The 23107-nt window shown below is 36.4% G+C and overlaps 1 protein-coding gene across 1 annotated transcript in view; it reads right to left on the bottom strand.

Annotated features, from left to right (window-relative positions):
• The window catches only part of LOC108520897 (vacuolar protein sorting-associated protein 13B-like), a gene marked incomplete at its 3' end in the record, with an annotated part of 201096 nt that overhangs the window by 18400 nt on the left and 159589 nt on the right, over positions 1-23107 (bottom strand). Inside the window, exon 11 of the mRNA XM_017860455.1 lies at positions 1223-1910. Within this exon, the coding sequence (XP_017715944.1) occupies positions 1223-1910 (688 nt within the window). The remainder of the gene's footprint in view (positions 1-1222; positions 1911-23107) is intronic.

Raw genomic sequence — 23107 nt, 5'->3', positions numbered from 1 at the left:
CATAAATACTTTCACCATGGCCAATTTAAGCTACTAGTGGTTTAACAACTGTCTTGCAAAGTTCTTGAGTCTAACAATCAGCTCTTTTGACCCATTATGAGCTGCACAGGAGAGAGAGACAGCAAGCAGCCCAGGGGTAACCCTAGGTTACTCCTCAGCAACTGGCTAGTTACCCCTTTCTTAAAGCAGGGGACTTGCACTAAACACTGGCCTAGCGCTCCTTTGATGCTATTTCCTCAGGCTGAATCCTGATTCCCATACCTGCCATCTACCTTCCAGGATCCTGCCGTGCAAAACATTCCTTCTTAATGGCAAGAATGAACAAACCTGAATTCCAGATTAGATTCATTGTCAAATGCCTCACTGCTGGCTTCCACCTAGTGGATGGGTCCAGCTGAAAGCAATAAAATGCCTGAACTATACCTGAGCTTGCTAGAGGGCCTCTTTGAATACTGAATCTTAGGTGACCCAGTTACCCTCTCCAGTTTTTTTTTGGCCAAATCTCCAAATCTACATTAACTGAGGGAAAAGGTATATTGTCACCTTGCTTGACTCCACTGGCCCTTGTTACTTAATAGCTTGTATGTCTTACATCTGAACCCTGCTCACTTTCCTAGTCTCAACAGGCAAAAAGCTTCAGAAGTTTCATATAATTATTATAATTAGAATAAGGAAGGGATGGGTTGGGCAGCAAGAGCAAATTAGCCAACATCAATATACTTTCTGTAGATGTAAAAAAATCTTTAAATAATCTTTATTAATAAACCTTCTCAATTACATTTAATATGACGCTATTGCATCAAGATGATTACATCAAAAGAATACCAAAAACAAACTTCATCTTCTAAGGCTTTTCTTTTTTAATCTGAATAGAAGCATTAACATGGAAAGTATACCTATGGGCCATTAATATGAAACCGAGCTATGCTTTCCAAACACTGGAAATTGTTAAGCATCTCTATAGTCAAGAGAATCCCTGTTTCATTCAGTTCCTGGAAAAAAAAAAATGATATTCAGAGGCATAGTAACAATACTAAGGCTAAACCTCAATACATTGCAAATATTTAAACAGGATTCAGCTGTGGAACATGAACTTTACCTATTCTGCAGAGAAAAGAAGTTTTGTCTGTCAGCTGTTTCTGTTTAATCAATCTGGAAACTATGGGAGTACAACTTATTAGATAGTAATTATTAGCACTTCAGTAAGTTTGAAGGTTCTTACCTGTACATTTGTAATCAGAGGCCACCCCTTTAAGCACAGCATCAAAAATGGATACTTCCACTCGCTGCTTTCTGTGGTGACAACTCACAAGCAAGGAAGGCTGGGACACAATAAAGTACAGAAAAGGTTCTAGCTGTAAGTCACCAGTTCCTCTTCGACCAGGCTGCCGAACAATAGTTATACCAAGTGCTTGTCTAGCAGATGACCTTGTGGATGCATGAATACTTTCAAGAGAGAGGACCCCTATTTTTTTCCCTGAAGGAAAAGAAATGCTGCTCCTTAAGAGATCTTCTGCTGTCACCGTAGAAATACATGCCTGGTTGGGCTTAGCAACATCTGAATCAACTTCTGGGAGATTTAATGAACTCTTGTCTGTTTTTTCATTATCCTTCTGTTCTTGTGATTTCGATTTGGATAAGGCCATACAGGAATAGGTCATTAGTGAGATTCTACTTGCAGTGATAAATATGTCAAAGGGAATAAAATTTAGATTTTTTACAATTGATGACTGGCGTGAGGGACGGGCAATGCGATGCTGGCTGGCACCACTGTGCTGCTCTATTTGCACTATTCTGATTTTAACACTGTCACTGCCAATTCCACTATCCTGAGCACCACTGTACCGAGATGAGGTTTCAGCCATGCCTCCATCAAATGTATCCACTTTTTTCTGTTCTTGTTTAGAGATCTGTAAGAAAAAAGTAATAAAACATTTCAAACTAGTTACATGCCAATTGTCATATAAACAACGTTATATAAACACGTTGTCAAAAGAAAATTTTAAAATGAGTCTAGTATAACTTAAAACAGTAATCAGAAAACAGAATAGGTGCCCATTTCCTACACCAGACCCCAAAATCACCTTAAAATGCCAAGGAAATACTTGAGAAAAGCATCTAATGTTCATTTCCATCATTAAAATACATTTTGAATGTCAGATCTTCTTTCTTTGGATTACTACAGAATAGCATATATCTTTTAAAATGTCTCTTTAAAGAATTATTTTAATACATATTTTTATAGTGATTTCCCAAGCAATACAATAAACTGTCTCCAAAATCATGATTACTGTTGGTTGAAATTATATTTTATGTAGAAGTAGTTTATACTATATTCCTTACCTTTCTTATAAAACTGATTTATAGGTTATATTCCTTACCTTTCTTATAAAACTGATTTATAGGTTTTTAGACAGTAAGAAAGGGAAAGATCAGTAGTCCTAAATTATGAAGGACAAAGAAAAGTACACTAAAATAAATGCATGCCATTTCAAAAGATGTTTATTTTCTCCTACTACAATAGGACTTAAAACAAGGACAAATACAAGTGATAAAGTAAAATCAAGTCAGCAATTAAGTAATTAAAACCTTGAGGGTAGATTTTTCCTTTGTGCAATAAAGGCTACTAGTTCTCAAAATTTTCCACCAATGAGTCCCTAAGTAGAGAACTAAGAGCAACTTGGTGGCAGCAGCAGTTATAATCACTTGGCTCCAAGACCATCAGTTCCTCCTTCTTAGACTGCCTGACCATCAGTCTGCAACTTGCTATTCTGCACCTAGATATTTTACTTGCTTTTTCAACAGAATTATTAAGGTAACCATAAAAAAATCCTTAAGAATAAAAAAAACTACCTCACCCCATCTTATCACCAAACATAACCAATAGTAATATTTCATGGCTCTTCCTTTCAGTCTTTTTTACCTACCTATGCACAGGTTCCCTTCAACTGTATCCCTTTGGGTTATAATGATACCATAGGGACAAACTGATAACTCAAATTTTGACATGCTAATGTACTCTTCATAAATACAATTTTTAAAAGCTGCATAATACTTCATTTAGTGTTAGGAACAATTTGTTCTACCATTCACATATAACTGTATATTCAAGCTTTCAATTAGTGCTGACAAATACCTAGCAATATTTTCTCAGGACAGACAGGCTCCTAGAAGTGAAATTATTAGGTCAGGTACAGTGATTCACACTTGTGATCCTAGCACTTTCGGAGGCTGAGGTGGGAAGACTGCTTAAGTCTAGGGGTTCAAGACCAGCCTGGGCAACATGATAAAACCCTATTGCTACAAAAACATATGAAGAATTAGCTAGGCCTGATGGTGTGCCCCTGTGGTCCCAGCTACTTAGGAAGCTGATGGCTTGAGCCTAGGAGGTGGAGGTTGCAGTGAACCGTGATCACGCCATGGCATTCCAGCTTGGGTGACAGAGTGAGACCCTATTTCAAAAACAAAAACAAAAAAAATTGTTTAAAAAGTGGAGGCCGGGTGCAGTGGCTCACACCTGTAATCCCAGCACTTTGGGAGGCCGAGGCAGGCGGATCACGAGGTCAGGAGATCGAGACCATCCTGGCTAACACAGTGAAACTTCGTCTCTACTAAAAATACAAAAAATTAGCCGGACATGGTGGCAGGCGCCTGTAATCCCAGCTACTTGGGAGGCTAAGGCAGAAGAATGGCATGAACCCAGGAGGCGGAGCATGCAGTGAGCTGAGATCCCACCACTGCACTCCAGCCTAAGCGACACAGCGAGACTCTATCTCCAAAAAAAAAAAAAAAAAATGGAACTATTAGGCTAATGGTTTGAAAAGTTTAAAGTTACTATTGTCCAACACCTATCCAAAAAGGCTGCACTCAGTTACATTACTATCAACAATAAAAAAATGTCTCCCAAAGTACTGGGTAACTGGGTATTGCTTATTATTATTATTATTACTATTTTTAAAGACAGAATCTTGTTCTGTTGCCCAGGCTGGAATGCAGTGGTGTGATCATAGCTCACTGCAACCTACAACCCCTCAGTGGTGGCTCAAGCAATCCTCCCATTTCTGAGGAGCTAGGATTACAGGCATGCACCACCATCCCTGGCTTATTTTTACATTTTTTGTTGAAATGAGGTCTCATAGTGTAGCCCAACTTGGTCCAAACTCCTGGCCTCAAGCAATCCTCCTGTCTCAGCCTCCCACAGCTGCTTATTATTTTAAAAACTCCTTAATTTGATTGGTTAAAAAAATATATATTTATATATAAGAAATAATATATATGCAATAACATATATATAAGAACTGATAAATAATTCAAGAAAGTGAGGTAATCCTCATTAAAAAAGGACTTGTTTCTGTCCTTTGAAGACACCATATTCTTTCAAACCATGTAGTTTATACTGTGCTCTTTCCCTTCCTGGAGCGCCCCTCTGAGCTTGCTGTAGCTGGTGAACATTTAGTTATCCATCACGATAAATGACATTTGTCTGAGAACTGTTCTCTCACTCTTTTCCTTCTTGGTGATCTTAGTAGTTCACTTATACTTCTATTATATGGTATATTTTACGAAAATGTTTTGTGGTAACAGTATCAGACAGCATTAAGAAAATATATACGCTTTGGAGTCACACAGATGTGGGATCAAGTCCAACACTCTCTAATTGTATGACTCTGAACAAATTACAAATCTCTCTAAGGCTATATAATATCATTTGTAAAATTAGGATAATAACTCCTACCTCAGAGTTACTACGATGACTGAATTAATAGCACAGTGCCTGCCTTACAGTAAATACCCAATAATGAGCAGCTGTTACATGTTTGTCTCTTTTACCAGGTGAAGAACTGTTAGAGGGAATGTAGTATACAATTCCGCTTCTATATATCACTAAGGAGCAGGGCAGTGCCTAGCACAATGAAGAGAATCCACGAATGTTGGATATGTTTTTCTTTGATACAACATTAAATGAAAAAATTGCCCAGCAGACTAGAGTTACATGATTGTTACGATATAAATAAACGTAGATGGAGAATTCTCAATACTGTACTCCTCAAGGTCTTTCCCAGACATATTTATGCATAGTGTCTTTCCTGATCTGCATTCTCTACCTTGTGGGCTGATCATACTTCAAAGAATCCTCTCTATCTCTTCTGTCTTTGTCCTCACATTGGGACATTAATATCTAACTCATAGGGTTGCTGCAGCATAAAATTAATTAACATATTGAACAAACACAGTAGGCACTCTAAAAAGGGTAAGTTAAAAAATTTATCTTCTTTGTGAAGACTTCAGCAACCCTTCCAGGTGGTGCTAGTCTTTCCCACTTCTATGCTTTTATAACAAACTAATACTATAGTACTTTTCACACTATATTCTGTCTCAGGGATTGTGAGCAATTGAAGAAAAATAAAATACCGTTGAGTTCATTTATTATTTGCCAGACACTGTTAGCATATTATATAAGCTAACATTATAATTATTTGAGGAGAAGTACTATTATCCCCATTTTACAGCTGAGAAAATTGAGGTTTATAGAGATTGATCAATAGTTCCAAGGTCAGTCAGCTAGCAGGCTTTGGGTAAGAGGAAACATCATGTTAGTATTCCTAGAACATACTATAGTGCTTATCACATAATAAAACTTAATAATTGTGTGCTGACTGAATAAATGAATGAACATATTTAAAATTCAGTAAGATAAAATAAAGATAATTGTTATCAAAATATCAGTTTAATTTTAGTTATCCTTATTATGAAAATTTCAAATAGACCTCCAGATCTATTACCAACTAGGAATTCTCAAATAACATGTGAAAAGTAATGAAATCAAGTACTTAAGTAGTCAAATGCGAAATCAAGCACATTTTGAAGCATTACAAACTAAATATCTAAATACAGTATAACTAAAAAATCCTTTAGGTTGAGTTTCAATGGCAAACTCCAATCAAGAACTCAAGTTTTATAAGCTATTTTCATTCTCTGAATCAGGAAAGTCAACCACAATTAACTACATGAAACTATAGTTTCTATGCATAGAGCATTTTTTCCTTCTGATTTACAGATTTATACTTAAAATCGACTCTCTCCCTCTTTAAAGTGGATTAAGTGTTCCCATAGGTGTTAACATAAAACGGCAAACCACCTGTAGAGAAAGGTAAAGAAATTTAGCATCTACCCTATATTACGTGCTGAGACTGCCACATTAGTCTCCAGCAAATGTCAAGTGGTGTGATCTTGAGATATAAATAACCAGCAGTGGCAGGATGGCAGCTATCAGTTCAGGTCACAAAGGTTACTGAACAGAAGTCAGATGGTAACTAATTCTAATCACTACTGAGCAGAATGGAATTTGAACCAATGACCTAGAGATGAAAGACTCTGACTTCCATTGGAAGGAAAGGAAAAAGTACAACTTACCCAGTACTAGAAAACTAAATTCCTAAAACTGGGTTAAAAGCCAGGATTTCCTCAATTTTTTTAAGCCTCTAAACTATATCTGTAGCACTGAAATAAACAAGCTGATGATTTTGAGACATATTTAAAAATCCACTGGTTTGTCACCAGTCCACTGCAGATTTATTACATTGAAGGGTATCTGGCCCACTACAGAGAAAAGTTTTATAATTAATTATGTGTGCTGGGCCCTAAACTTGGGCATCAATTTACTATTCCTTTGTGGAAAACGAAGAGTTCACAATGTAATAACTCTGAAAGTAACTTTTGCTTTATTATTGTCCAAGGGGACTAATAATTTACGTTGTCAAAAATAGCAGTATCTGCTTGCTGTTGGTGCAGCAGAAACATGTATCTTTGGGCAGTGCTGTTACATCAGCTCTCCCACTCTTTATCTAACTTATTTAAGATGAACAATAAAAGTTTTCTTTAATTAGCTACTGGTGTGCATTAACATGATCATGATTAAACCATAAAAACCAACTGTACATTACTCTGGTCCTCTGTTCCATATGTTTTGAATTATTCTGTTTGAAAATGTACTTTGCGTCCCTTTCAAAAGTTCGACCTTCTGCTTTCAGAGAATTAAATGCATATTACTGTATTGAAGAAGATAATGTTTCAGACCTCCAGGCATATATTAAACACACTGGCAGCACTTGAGACAAAATGCTTTACTTATTAGATACTTCCTATTCTAAACAGTGTCATCAAAGGCTAAAAACAAAATCCATATAAAAGCTGCACAATGCTTCCACACAGAACCTGTGCCAAAATCCCTGTACTTTCCAACTAATGAGGAAAGGATGTGTACTCTTAACATATGAATGTAAGATTTTCCAATCATTCACTTTAGGAAACTGGGATATTGATTCCATATGGGTTACGTTAAATGGAACTGTATTGGTAAAATAACCTTTAAGATATCTGGCATGATAATGATAATTAAACAATATTCAAAGGACTAAAACAAAAGGGAATTTAGTTCTACAATGGCTAATTAAAATAAAATGAAAAAATACACCATGCCATTTATCAAGATAAATTGTTATTGTTTAAGAACTATTTAAATGCTGTTAAAATATACTCTTAGATACAATCTGAGAGAGCTGGAAAATATTTGTGGCTTAAAATGGATAGTTTGGTGAAGAAAAAAGTATAGGACTCTGAAATTTTATGCAGAGATAACAGCTTTAGAGCCTTGAGCACAACCAGATGGTACTTAAATTGGAGGAATTCCACAGTTTCTCTATCAATGGGTTTCAATATGAGACAGTTTTCAATAGCTAGGAAAACATGTCAAGTTGATAGTTTACTTCTTAGATCATTTCAGCGCATTTTCCCATCCTTTCACAGCTGTATATGGAACAGATACTAGCCACCACGGAGAAGGTGCTGAAAGCTGTACTGGTAGCTAACGAACTGTAGCTAATTCCTCTTTTCAATGTATTAAGATAGGTAAGTTTACCAGCTCACTCTGGGGTTTGGTTAAGAGCCCTAGTGTCTCAGGAGTAGTAAATAAAACCATATTTGAATAATGTGACAATGTCAAGGAATGCATTAAACTAATTTCAGGTTATATTAATTAGATGTTCTTCAGTAGCATTTTGGGGAAAACAAGCTTGATTGAAACTTCTTGTTCAGCCATATCAACATTTTATGAACATATTCAAATGTCAGCTCATTAATAAAAATGTTGCAAAGAAATGGATGCTTAAAATTTTAAAGAAAACCTGTGGAAACCAACCTTTTCAGAATTATTAAGGACCAAAACAAATACAATTTTTGTTTTGATGGCTAACAAGAAAAGGAAATTCAGCATCTATTCCAGGATTTTAATTAAAATTATGTCTTTTAATCTTTTTGTCTTTGTAAGAAAACTTACTATATACCAAACATATGCATATCCAAAATTTCTTCTAACTTCTTATATAACAGCCATGCTGAAGTAATATTTCCAACAGGCAACAGTCATACTTTTTCCTTGATCAAAATATATTTTGCCAATTATGAGATTATATTTCATATCTTATAAATTATAAAAAGTCAAGTGTAAAACCACAGCATCAAAGTGACAATCACATCTATATATAACCGTGATCTTTATCCTAATTTTACTGCCCTTGCTATAATGTAGTAGTATTTTCAAAAAAGTTAACATCTTATCTAACAAATACAGTAAAAAAAAGTTATAGTATTTTAATGGTTTCACATACTGAAATTACAAAGGAGAATTTTACAAACTTGAAAAGTTATGTGCCTCATTGTGTAAACATTTGCAAACATACTTCTAGCTCTATGTTTTAGAAGTTTGTGGGATGAGGTAGGGTGGGGTGGTTGGGAGAGGCTGTTGCATGTTTTTAACACAGAGATAATCTACACTGGAAGCTTTATATAAATAGAAAATTGTATTAATTTAATCTAGACAACAATAAGAATATATTTTTAAATGTCAAAATTTCAATGATGTCCATATTATGGTTCATAAACCTTTATCATTTTATTAATGAATTACCATCTCAACTCAGTGATGTGCTAGATGACATTTATCTTAGCAAGCACATTAAACAAAACACATCAAAAGAATTGACTTCAATATGAAATGTCTCCTTTAGTGTCACCAATTAATGTTATTTTAATGAAAAAAAAAAAAAAACAAACTTGAACAAGCACTGTATGCACTAGCTTAATACAGATACCAGAGCTAGAAAACAAGGGCTTTTTCTCTTTTATTTCTCTAAAACTACATGCTATACAAGATCCCAAATAATATAATTGTTCCCAGTTGAATGGCAAAAAAGGTTTTCACAATACTGCAGTAATTATGCAAAAGAGCAGAACTAATGATACCCATCACTGCTTAACAGACAGAACGGTAAAGAGTACTATAGTTTCAAGTTTTCCCTTTCATGAAGTTACTTTTCCGGCTCTTTGAAGTAACACAATGAGGCCACTACTGCCTGCTAAGTGCTAACTGCAATAAAAGCAGCATGCAGATAGTTCAGTCAAGGTTGTGTTTTACTACAGTCTGTTTGGTCTATTGTTCTAATTTAAGTTGTAAATTATGAAAAGGAACTAAGATTAGTGCTAAACTGACTATAACACCTAGATCATTATCAGTGCCTATTTCAATATGATAAACTAAAAAAAAAAAAAAAAAGGTATATGTATCCACCTACCCACATGGGCACATAGGTAAATTCAAATCCTACCTATTGAGATTTTATCTGCAGTATTGACCTTTAGACTTTTGTGTCTGTTTGTCCCTTCATACATATATGATTTCACAGCATAAGCTTATTTTCAGGGGCTTCTAAGTTCATGAAAAAAAAAAAAATTAAATTAGTTCCAGGCAAAACTGTGCATACAGTTTAACTCAAAAATAGTTCTCATTGTCTGTTCCTTTCTTTCTCTATGTTGCTCACATATATAGTGAATAGGAATAGGTTGGTCATTTTTGTTCGAGACTGGATCTAAATGATTTATACTAGGCTCCAAGTTTAAGTTTTGTAATGAATTCAATTAAAACACACACACACACACACACACACACACACACACACACACACACCTGACACATTCTGGCAACTTGGACCTTAATCAAAACAGATGCCTCTACATAAGAAACAACAACCTGCTTTGAAACGGCCATGATGTTAATTCTTACAAAGTGGCTACTGTGTGTACAGGGTAACTACTCTCCAGACTGATGAAATCCAAGGTTCATTCCACTGATGTCAATGTGGAAACCATTTTGTCCCATAGCTGCTTAAAGATTTTCAATAGGATTAAATCAGCTGCAAGTCCTCATTATATTAGGGTTTACAATTGTGTCTGAGTTGCAGTCTGTTTTTCATAGAATTTGACTCAGAGACTGACTTAGATTGGCTCTTTGGAGCTAGTCTGATTTTACCAGAAACAACTGTATCACATCAGCCACTCTCATAAACTTGCTTTAAGACCGAATCAGTCCTGACCCTAAAGCAGATGAAAGTTTACCGAGCCTACACGTAAGTCTCAGAAAAGTTTGCATTTAGTTTCTGCAGCAATATAGAAGTAGACTGTGCTTATTAACTATTCCAGTGGGCCTCTGCCTTGCAACTATAAATGTAATTTTCTGATAAGAAAACTATAGTTGAACTTGGAGAAATTTCTATCAATAAAACACATATAAATCCTTATTTGATTACTTTATCCCCTAAATCATATATATCCCTTTAAAGAAATTATGTAGGACTTATGGAAATGAAGCAAGAAAAAGACATGCTTTTAAAACTAATTTACCCCCAATATCCAGTACAAGTTGAAAAGTGATGAAAATGGCCAAACATATCCTTAATTAACTTCATCCAGTAGCTGGTTTTCATTGCCAGATAGAAATATTTGACTTGATTTTCATTATTACTTGTTCTAATTAATTTAAAAAACCTGGTGCAATTAATGCTAGATTCTCTTCAAGTTTCAATATTCTCTACTACCTAACTAATTTTATGGAAATCCATCAAGACCCAACAGAACGCATTCACAAACTTGTATTAGCCATCCTTTACTTCATATAGATCATATTCAAACCGAACTAAAGCCATATATTGATTCTCTGTCATATGTTATCAATACCTTAAAAAGTAATGATGCAACAGACTTGAAATGCAATGGCTAAGATGTTAGAGAGAAATATTTGTTTATGCCCTGCAGCCAATTCTTCTTTTCCATTACAAATACTTTGTTCTTCTCTGTTACTCCATAAAAATAATCACTACACCAAAATGACCTTCCACACAAATGCTTTGATCACAACCTCTTCCTTCAATCCTTGGAAATTCGAAGTATTCTCTAAATCAGGTAAAAATTCCTAACAATATCTCTAGTCAGTTAGCCCCATAGCACCAGTAAATTTTAATATGCTGATATGTTACAAGTCATTCTTGCTGTTCTAAGAAAGCAACTTTCTGTATACTAATGAAGGTAATCTAATCTATGCATTAAGCTTGGATAATTTTGGTCATATGGAACTGCTTGAATAAAGTTTAAAAGTTAGAAAGAAGACATTCTTCCTCTCATATACCAAGCATCATCTTTTCAAACATTAAAGTAGTAATCCAGTCTGCAAGCTCCTAAGAAAACTTTCCTTAAAAACTATGAATTAAAAAGTAAATTTTAATCATACCTGGTATATGATTACTAGCTGATCTTATCAGGATGTCTTTTAAGGCTAAATTTTAGAAGACCACATTCACAACGGTATTACCAAATTAGCACCAATAAAGAGTGTTCTTAGATTTTAAAACTTTCTGACATTTCTCTAACTAGTTAAGAAATAAAGTTTCTATTTTTTCTTATATTAAGATAATATCATTTGGTTAATAATATTACCAAATAATATTGTATTATTGGGCTTTAGCTAGAATAATTTATTGGGATAAAATATTTCCCAAGCTTCTGGAAGATAGAGCTAATGTCAAAATTAATATGCAAAATGTGAAATAAAATTTAATTTCACATCATTCATTCATTCATTCATTCATCAAATTGTTATTGAGCATCTACTATGTTCTAGGCACCAGCTAGGGATATAGAAAAAACAAAGCTTTTATCTTCATGAAATTTACATTCTAGGGGGAAGTCAGCCAATAAAATACATATATGTATATATAAAACCCACATATACACACCATATTTGCTGATAGACTGGATGTTTAGTATTATGAGAGAAAGACAGGAGTCAGGAATGATTTGAGTTTTTTTTGGTCAGAGCAACTGCAAGAATGGAAAAAAATGATTTTCCAGATGATTACAAGCAGCTTTCCAACCTGTCTATGTATTATGCCAAAGCTTTTACAATTTGCTTTTCCAAACTTTGCCTGTTTTGCTAAGAATCATAAATGACCACAGTGATATTCCCATAGGGGCATGACACTCATGACTGTACCCAATTTTAAAGGAATCTCTAGTTCAATTATGTTGTCTTCCTAGTTCCTCCCACAAGCCAAACCATAAATCAGCCGAGAACCATTCAAAGGAAGGCTATGATTAGAGACAGTGTTCTAGGGTTGGACCTAGTCCTCATTATAGACAAACATTTGGCAATCAGAGAAATGGGGCTAAGACATGCAGTCAGGTCATGATTTCCAGAAAAACCAATTGAATGAGACACAAATTCTTGGGAAGAAATTTTGGACCTGGAACAATAAGACAGACAGAAGATTTCTGAGATAAATTGGAGAAGGGGAAAAGGAGAGAGGCCTGGCCTCTTATAATACCTCTGTATCTCTAATTGCTACTAAGCACTTGGATGTCCCATTATCAACATCACAAACAACACATCTAATGCATCATAACATTTTTAATGTCTTTTATCAAAAATATCACCTATCCATCTTTTAATTTTTTTCTTCTCAAAAGCTCAAATATTAAATATACTTTTGTGGCCCCCACCAAATACTATTGGTCATTCCTTCATTTCACTACTCTTGCTGTTTCCTTTTTACTTTCTCACTGACCCTTCCCACTGTATAAAGGTCACTTGCAAGAGCTCCTTAATTTCTTTCACAGGTCTCTCCCATTCCTAATATATCCCATAATGCACTGCCGGATTACTCTTCTCAAAATACTTTCAATATTTACTTATAAATGGTTGCCCAATGAGAACGTAAGGTCCATGAAAACAGGATTTGAGTGTTTTTTCCCCCTACTTTATCACCTAGCACCTAGAATAGTGCATTGGTAAACAGTAGGTGCTCAATAAATCTTTAGGGAGGGAGGGAAGGAAGGAAGGAAGGAAGGAAGGAACAAATGAAGGGAATCATTAGCAAGGTGCTCATTATGTTCTTGGGTAGGGGAGTAGATAAAAGGATGAGTTAAAATTGGAGCCTACCTTCTAGGTTAGAGATGTACTCATTTACTAAAGATGCTTTCTGGACATATCTAAACCAGGACAGAAAGAAGCCAGGATTTGGACTTGTTGGAATGGCAGTAGAGACAATGAGGCTGAAGGAAAGACATAGAAAAGACACAAAAGATGAAAAAAAAGCTTACGTGTAAGGAAAAAGTAAGTGTATGGAAAAGAAAATGTCCCATTTGGCTCAAATAAAGGGTGTATCAATCAGAAAAACAGAAGATGTGGTTGAAAAGGCAGGATAAAGCAAGACTCTGGGTGGCAGGTTAAGAGACTTTCACTCCTCATTTTAGGCCTGTCTTCTTCAAAGCAGTGCCTCTTGAGCACCTGAATCAGAATCATTTAGGGTACTTGTTTAAATATTAAATATGCTTTTGGCCTGACTGCATGTCTTAGCCTCATTTCTCTGATTGCCAAATGTTTGTCTATAATGAGGACTAGGTCCAATCCTAGAACACTGTCTCTAATCATAGCCTTCCTTTGAATGGTTCTCGGTTGATTAATGGTTTGGCTTGTGGGATTCTCAGGCACCATGTCAGAAGCATGTGACCTGAAGGTGGGACTTAGTGATCTGCACCTACAATGAACTCCCAGTAATTCTTATGCACGTTAATGTTTCAGAAACACTGCTATGCACAATGGGGAACTATAAGAACTTTCCAAGCAAGTCAGTGACAAAGGATGTTTGAGAAAAATTAATGCGATAAAAATGTGCAGAGGGGAGTAGGGGATTACAGACTGCAGGTAGCAACACCAGTTAGAAAGTAATCAGCTAGATGACAATTATGGGAATCTGAAATAAGGCAATATATAAAGTAGTAGGCCTCAGGTGAATTAGAGAAATCTTATTTGATTACTCCACCTCAGAACCTGGACATGGCAGATTACTGTTTACTGAATAATTTTAACCAGTGTTCTGGGGCCTCCTCTTTAACCCACACCACACTGCTCCTCTATTCAGTCTCCATTCTGGAACTTCACATTCACCTTCCTATGTCCAAATCTTCACTTGTGCTGTTCTTCCAGCCTAGAATGCTCTCCCTCTTAAGAGTCCATTTTCCTCCGAGAAGCCTTAGCTTTATGAGCCCACAATAAATGCTCTCCTCCCTACAATGCTGTAGGACATACTGTCTCTATCACTTATCTAGCAATTAGTATATATACTGCAATTTTCTTTTAATCCTTACACTATATATTGTAAGCTTCTTGAGTCCAGGAGCATGCTATAGCCACTTCTGTAAATCTTGGGCACAATGCACATAAATGTGGTAAGATAAGTATCTGCAGATGGCAATGATGATGGTGATTAAGATAACAGTGCTAACCTAACTAGTTGATTCCCTGATATTCTCTAAAGCAACAATGCCAACATAGAGATAACACTTATTGGATGCATAGTATGTGCCAGAAACTTTTCTATGTGCACCACATACATCAACTCATTTAATTCTCAGAACAACTCTAATAAAGAAGTTTCTATTATTATCCCCATTTTAAAGTAAAAAAATTGAGGCCCAGAGAAGTTAAGCAACTTGCTCAAAATCATATAGCTAGGCTAGGCATAGTGGCTCATGCCTATAATCCCAGATCTTTGGGAGGCTGAGATGGGAAGACTTCTTGAGTCTTCAGAAGTTTGAGATCAGCCTGTACAACATAGCATGATCCCGTCACTACAAAAAATAAAAAAAATTAGCTGGCATGGAGATGCATGCCTGTAATCCCAGCTACTTGGGAGGACAGCTTGAGCTTAGGAGTCTGAGGCTGCAGTGAACCATGGTCACGCCACTGCCCTCCAGCCTAGGTGACAAAGCGAGATCCTGTCTGCCCGCTAAAAAAAAAAAAAAAGAAAGAAAAGAAAAGAAAAAAATCACATAGCTAGTAAATGGTGAAGTTGGAATTTGAACACTGGCAATATAACTCTGGAGTTCATTTTAAAATCACATCCTACATAGTTTGTCTCAGAACCTTATTTCTTTCATAGCTCTTAATCATGACTCAAAAATCTTTAAAGTTTTGTTGTTGTGGTTGTCCATATATGTTTCTCTACTAGATGGCAATATCCATAATTGTAGGGACTAATTAATCTTGTTCACTGCTACATATGTAGTGTTGGGCACATAGTAGATGCTTAATAAATATTTGTTTTGTAAAATGAATGAAAACATAAGGAAAAGGGAACAGAAGGCAGGAGCAGAGGAGTGAAACAACACATACTATTATGAATGAGGGGGCTAGGGAGTTTTTTGTTTTTTTTTTTTTTGCAGCAGATTTCAGACAGATGGCTTTCCAGAGAAAGCTCTTCATCAATACATAAATGTACTTTAAAATGCTGAAAGGAAAAATCCATTTGCAAGGTGCTGGAACCAGGTGTCTCTATTTTAGCAAATCATTGAATTCAAGAACAGGAAGTAGGGCTTGGAGATACAGCACTGCTCTAGGGAGCTAAAGACCTGGCTGAGTTCCACAGTTTCCACTAAGTCACACCTGTGTGCAGCTATGTGGGAAAAAATTGACTTTGTTCACAGCTTTCCTTTTGTCGACACAGAGTTAAAATGGAGTAATCTAGGCCAAGTTCAAATTCTGAATTCAATGCATCAGAATCATGACTTGTTAAAGCTGGAAGAGGTTCTGGATCTCATTGTTTCCAGAGATTTTCAAACTACTTTTCTGCTACAGTACATTTTCTTCAAAGAACATCTTATGGATTAATGGAGCAGTGGTTGACGGGTGCACAGGAGAGAGGGGATGCACAATCTGTAAAACATATAAAAGCAAAGTTGCCACAGAATGACTGTATAATGCATACGTGTGCATGTAATTTGAGGGCAACAAAGCCCATGCTACAGGTGAACTGCCCCTTGATGTAATTTTTAAATTAGTATTATTTTTGATTGACAAATCGTAACTATATACATTTATGAGGTACAGTGTGATGTTTTGTCATTTGTATAAAATGTGGCATAATTAGGTCGGGTACGGTGGCTCACACCTGTAATCCTAGCACTTTGGGAGGCTGAGGCAGGCAGATCACCTGAGGTCAGGAGTTCAAGAGCAGCCTGACCAACATAGTGAAACCCCATTTCTACCAAAAATACAAAAATTAGCTGGGCGTGGTGGCGTGCACCTGTAATCTCAGCTACTCGGGGGGTGGAGATTGCAGGGAGCTGAGATTGTGCCACTGCACTCTAGCCTGGGTGACAGAGCGAGACTCCATCTCAAATAAATATATAAAATAAAAATAAAATAAAATGTGGCATGATTAAATCAAGCTAATTAACATATCCACCATCTTACCATCTTGCTTACCTTGTTTTTTTTTTTTTTTTTTTTTTTTTTTTTCCTTTGAGACAGGGTCTGACTCTGTTGCCCAGGCTGGAGTACCTATCTTTTTTTTATGATGATACATTCGAAATGTAGTCTCTTAGTTATTTTGAAATATATAATACATTATTATTGACCACAGTCACCCTGTTATCCAATAGATTCTCAAAAGTTATGCCTCTTGTCTATCTGAAAGTCTGTACTCTTTCAACAACAACTCCCCATCCCCTCCTTTCCCCTACCCTCTAGCCTGGGGTAATCAATCATTCTAACTTTCTACTTCTGTGAGTTCAACTTTTTTAGATTTCACACGTGAGACTGTGCGGTATTTGTCTGTCCGTGCCTGACGTATTTCACTTAGCATAATGTCCTCGAGATTCATCCATGTTATCACAAAAGACAGGATTTTCCCCTCTTTGTAAGGCTGAATAGTATTCCATTGTTGACATACACCACATTTTCTTTATCCATTCATCTGTTGATAAACATTTAGGTTGACTCCTAGCTATTGTGAATAATGCAGCAATCAACATGGAAGTGCAGATATTTCTTTGGCATATTGATTTCAGTTCCTTTGGGTATATACTCAGAAATGGATCACATGATAGTCCTATTTTTAGTTTATTTTTTGGTTTATGGAAGTTCTATTTTAGGAACTTCCATACCCTTTTCCATAATGGCTGGACGCATTTACATTTCCTCCAACAATGCATAAGAGTTCCTTTTTCTCTGCATCCTCGCAAACTTGTTACCCTTGATATAATTTTTCAGTATATGCTTTGAGATAATAGTTCATCTACTTAAAGTGGATATATAAATGTGCTTTTTGTACATTTAGAGTTATACAACCATCACCACAATCAATTTTAGAACATCTTTATCACCCCCTCCTAAGAAACCCCATACCCATTAGCAGGCACTTCCTCTACTACTCCACCTCCCCCACTTCCTGTGACCCTGAGGTAACCAGAAATCTACTTTTTGTCTCTATGGCCTTGCTTATTGTAGACAATTCAAATAAATGCAACCATATAGTATGTAATCTTTAATGACTAGCTTCTTTCACTTTGTACGATGTTTACAGGGCTCATCCATGTTATAATATGTACCTCATTCCTTTTTTATGGTCAAATAATATTCTGTTGCATGGTGCACTACACTTTATTTATCTGTTCATTAGTTGATGGATACAGGTTGCTTCTGCCTTTTAGCTATTATAAATAATGTTGCTATCACATGTACAAGTTACCGTGTTGGACACGTTTTCATTTCATGTAAGATCACAAAAAATTACTCCTATGTTTTCTTCTAAGAGTCTTATAATTTTAGTTCTTACATTTAGGTCTTGATTTATTTTGTGTTAATTTTTGTATACGGTATGCAGTTGCTTCTAATTCTGTTTACTTCTGTACAATCAGTATTACTGTCACCTCTTTCACTCCAGATTTTAGTACTGTAGTCTTCTTTTTCATAATCAGACTAGCTAAAAGTTGTCAATGTTGCTGTTTTTTTTTTTTAAGGAACTTATTTTATTGTCCAGGCTGGAGTACAGTGGCGTGAGCATAGCTCACTGCAGCCTCAGCTTCCCAGGCTCAGGTGATCCTCCCACCTCAGCCTCCCAGGTAGTTGGGACTATAGGCATGTGCCACTATACCCAGCTAATTTTTTGTAGAGACAAGGTTTCATTATGCTGTCCAGGCTGGTCTTGAACTCTTAGGCTTAAGTGATCCGCCCGCCTCAGCTTCCCAAAGTGTTAGGATTACAGGTGTGAGCCATTGTGCCTGGCCTACTGTTTATTATTATTAACATATAAGAAACAGGTTCTCACTATGTTGCCCAGGCTGGTCTTGAACTCCTGGACTCAAGTAATCCTCCTGCCTCAGCCTCCCAGAGTGCTGGGTTGCTGATTTTTTTGAAGGACCAAATTTTTTTTAAATATTCTCCACTGCTTTTCTATCCCTCTTTGATATTTTACAAAGGCCGTTGGGAAAGTGAAGAGTTTGAGGTTAAGTAAATAGCAGTTTCCCACCCATCTCACATTTAAATAAATGACCACATGCCTCGGATGGCCTGAAACAATCCTATTTCATGAGTATCGTCTTGACTTATTTAGTAATAATTTATTTTATTCTCAAAATTTTCCTGTTTAGATGATAATACATATAGTCACCCTAACAGAAGCTCTGGTCTAAAACTGTGGACCTCCTGCATGTTATATCTAACTTCCTCCCAGTCTTTTCTGTTTGTGTATTCTCAGGCTTTAATCCCAGCACTTTGGGAGGCTGAGGCGGGTGGATCACCTGAGGTTGGGAGTTCAAGACCAGCCTGATCAGCATGGAGAAACTCCGTCTCTACTAAAAAAAAAAAAACAAAACAAAAAAAAAAAAAACAAAATTAGCCAGGCATGGTGGCGCGTGCTTGTAATCCCAGCTATTCGGGAGGCTGAGGCAGGAGAATCGCTTGAACCTAGGAGGCAGACATTGTGGTGAGCTGAGATTGTGCCATTGCACTCCAGCCTACGCAACAAGAGTGAAACTCCATCTTGGAAAAAAAAAAAAAAGCAAAATAAGGACAAGAACAACACAAATATCAGTTCAAAGAGACACTTGCAGTCAGAATGGTAGAAAAGAAAGAGGCTTTTGAGAATGCTCATTTACCAACAAAAAAGTAAAAGGATTAGTTTTCACTTGTCTCACTCTCTGTACTTTTTATCTTTTATAAACAAGTGCAAACTATGGCTGAGGCAAGCAGCTTGTATCCACAGGTTACCAACTTTCCTATGGGGTTAGAACCCTGTATTCTTCTCCAACTGTGCCTCTGCATACACCTTTCCACAATGTAGATGGTATGCCCCAGTACAATGCCATCCCTTTGAAGATAGAGGTATTTCCCTTCCCTTGAAAGAAATGGTCTAGTTCTAAGGGCTTCACAAACAACAGGGATTATACTCTACCCATTTGCCCCCTGCCTCCCATCCCCAATCAGTGTACTCAATCTATAAGATGCCAATAATTCACTTTCCATTCTGTCTGTCTGTTTCACAGTCTGCCCTAGGCCCATATTCTCTAAGGAGCTGGCGATAGTTCTGTGAGTCCATCTATCTTCAGCACCTTTCTTCCTAACATAGTTGAAGGCATACTGCAAACAAACAAATATATTTTGTCAGTTATTGGAGTGTACTTTACTCACAACAGGCATCAGGGAATTGCATACCCAATATTTCTAGAAGCGCCCTTCACTAATTAAAGAGAATTAAACATATTTTAAGATACTTTGTTTTAATCCTAAAGTCTTTCGCACATACTTTATTAATCTAGAAATCTGATATGTTGTGTTGACCTGATTACTGCATGTTATTAAAAAACTTCATTTTATTTTGATCGAAGCTGCTTTTTTTTTTTTTTTTTTTTTTTTTTCCAATGCCATAGTGGTCTTTTGACTTTATTTAAAAGGGGATATTTTAGAAACTGAATGAAATGTTAAAACATTTTCAAGGACCTGTTTGTTAACATGAATTTGCTTGACATCAAAGTTAAATCACAATGAAAAACCTGGTATGTTCAAGGTTTTCACTGGAACAAAAATGTTCATTAAAAGTGGGGGGAAATATTACTGCAATAACACACAATGATGTAACAAAGCTTCCTTAAAGACAGTGGGACAGTGACTCAAGGCACTGGCATATATTTTATTTTGATAATGTAGTCCACAGAATAGCAGCTGACTTTATCCTTAGGAATACATTTTACAAATAGCAGCGATGGATTTTTAGGCCTGGCTACACCTACCAGGAAAATGACGCAACCATTATTCATCTCTTCCAGCTATGGTTTTTACTGGCATCTTCTATGAGTTACACTTTGGCGCTCTTCTAAACATCATCAGGCCACAAGCTCAGTGTAAATCAAATATTTTTACAAACTAAACAATCCAGTGCTAAAAACTACCTAAGTTACAAAGATCTAATGCCATTTCCATTCCAAGAAATGGACTATTTTATACAGAAAAATGTTCTTACTACATTAAAAGAAAAAAAATGGTACTTTAAACCAAAAGAACGGGGCTGGCCAGAGCATTAGAAAAAATCAAACCTGTACTGGCCACCAATGGACATAACCTACATAACCCACCAATAACATTTTCCAATCTCTGTATCCCATCTACCCACATAATGAGTTATCTAGGCAAGTTAGCTCATTTGCTATCAGGTCAGTTAAATTGGGTTCACACAGCAAAAATAAATAAATAAATAAACAAATAAACAAATAAATAAATAAATAAATAAATAATGTTTCACAGACACAGCCTTTACCTTTAATGCTAACTAACAACCTTGCAAATGTGAGCCCCTTTCACATTACTATTGCAAAAGAACAAATGCATGTTCTTATGATAAATGGTTACCATTATCTCTGCACGTGGAGAGTAACTGATTTTCAAAAAGCTGAGGGAATGTATATAGGCAATGCTGGCAAACTAACCTACTAAAGCCAGTGAAACTTTCATTTTCTCTACACTTAATATCAGCCAAAAGGCCAAGAAGTGATTGAATATACCCTTTCCAGTGGCTGCAATTATCTCCCACTTCTACCACCTCTATCTGTAGTTTTACCACATAGGGCTTTGTATTGGTCAACTGCTGCCAGAACTAGCATAATATTACCTCCTCAATAAAACTGTAACTTCTTTGCTTAGAGGAGTTCATTAATTATATCCATCATTTACTTATTTAACAAATTAGTAGTGAGCCCCTACTATATGCCCAGGAATTTAAGGCACTGGGGAATATATCAGTAAAAACAAACAACAACAACAACAACAACAACAACAAACTCTCCTTGTGGAGCCTACATTATGAGGAGGTAGGGAAATGTCACAAATAGGTAAATAATATGCAGTATGTTAGTAGATCATATATGGTATGAAAAAGACAAGAGCAGATCAGGAAGGGTTCTAAGAGAAGATTGCAATTTTAAATAGGGAAGTCACGGTGGCCTCATCAAGGAGGAGACATTGAGTAAAGACTCAAGCTGCTGGGAGAGCACCTTTGCAAAGGTCTGGTGGCAGGAATCACAAAACACATGCTCAAGGAATAGCAAGGAGGTCAGTGTGATGGACAGTACAGTAGGAGAGGAGGTCAGAGTGATGGAGGGGTTAGATCTCATAGGGTCTTGAAAGCCATCATTGTCAAGACTGGCTTTTCTCTAGAAGAAGCAGGACTCCCTGAAGAAAGCTTTTGAGGGGACAACAGAATCACTTGACTTAGGTTTTAAAAGGATCACTCTGGCTGCTGCGTTGAGAATAGGATACAAAAAGGAGATGAATTATGAGGCCACCTTAGTAATCTAGGTGAGAGATGATGGTAGCTTGGACCAGAGACAAACAATGAAAGTAGTGATAAGAAGTCAAATTCTGAATATATTTTGAAGGTAGAGCCAAGAAGATCTCCTGACAGATTAGATACAACGTCTAAGAAAGAAACAGGAGGTGACTATAAACTGATAATTGGCCTTAGCAAGTGGAAAAGGGTGTTGTCAATGACTAATATGAGAAAGACTATGGATGCGGTAGGTTTGGAGAAAGGGAAAAATCAGGAGTTCCATTCTGAACATGGTAACTGCATACAGTGAAATGCCATAATCTTTATAATAAAATTTCAGTTAATTCTCCTCATCATAAAATTATCTATAGATTAAAAAATGAATCTGTGCCCTTTTGTTTTTTAGGCATTCAATCTAAAGTTGTATTGCATACCTCATATAAAATAGCTTGTATCCATTACAGGATACTACTTCTCTCACTGGGGTACTTAGAAATTCTAGTCTACTAATTAAGCCTTAAGGAAAATTCCTGCTTGCTTTCCACTTACCAAAAATAAATATGCTCACAACTTCTTGACCCCTAAATTTAAGAACAAAATAGCTCTGTAATCAGTGTCAGAAGACCTGGAGGCCAAACCTTGGCTCTTCCACTTCCCTGTTATGGGACCGTCACCTCTTTGGGTCCCACTGACAACATAAATTGGAGAAAATACCTACTTTACAGGGATGGTGTGAGATTACATTAAATGATGTAGGTGAAAAATTTTCATGGATTGTAAAGAGCTATACCAATGTTAGCAGCTACTAATCTTGTCTCTAGCCTTGCAAAAAAATTGAACATGACTTTTAAATTGTTTTTGCTCATTCATTCATTGATTTATCCTACCATCTTACAAAATGGAATGAATGTTCCAGACCAGCCTGACCAACACGGTGAAACCCCGTCTCTACTAAAAATACAAAAAGGTTAGCCCGGCGTGGTGGTGAGTGCCTGTAGTCTCAGCTACTCAGGAGCATGAGACAGGAGAATTGCTTGAACCCGGGAGGTGGAGGTTGCAGTGAGTCAAGATTGTGCCACTGCACTACAGCCTGGGTGACAGAGAGAGACTCCGTCTCAAAA

Source organism: Rhinopithecus bieti, unplaced genomic scaffold, assembly GCF_001698545.2.
Source record: "Rhinopithecus bieti isolate Rb0 unplaced genomic scaffold, ASM169854v2 scaffold_55680, whole genome shotgun sequence".
Classification (NCBI taxonomy): Eukaryota; Metazoa; Chordata; class Mammalia; order Primates; family Cercopithecidae; genus Rhinopithecus; species Rhinopithecus bieti.
The sequence above is the reverse complement of the archived record's forward strand: the minus strand, read 5'-3'. Positions and strand labels throughout refer to the sequence as shown.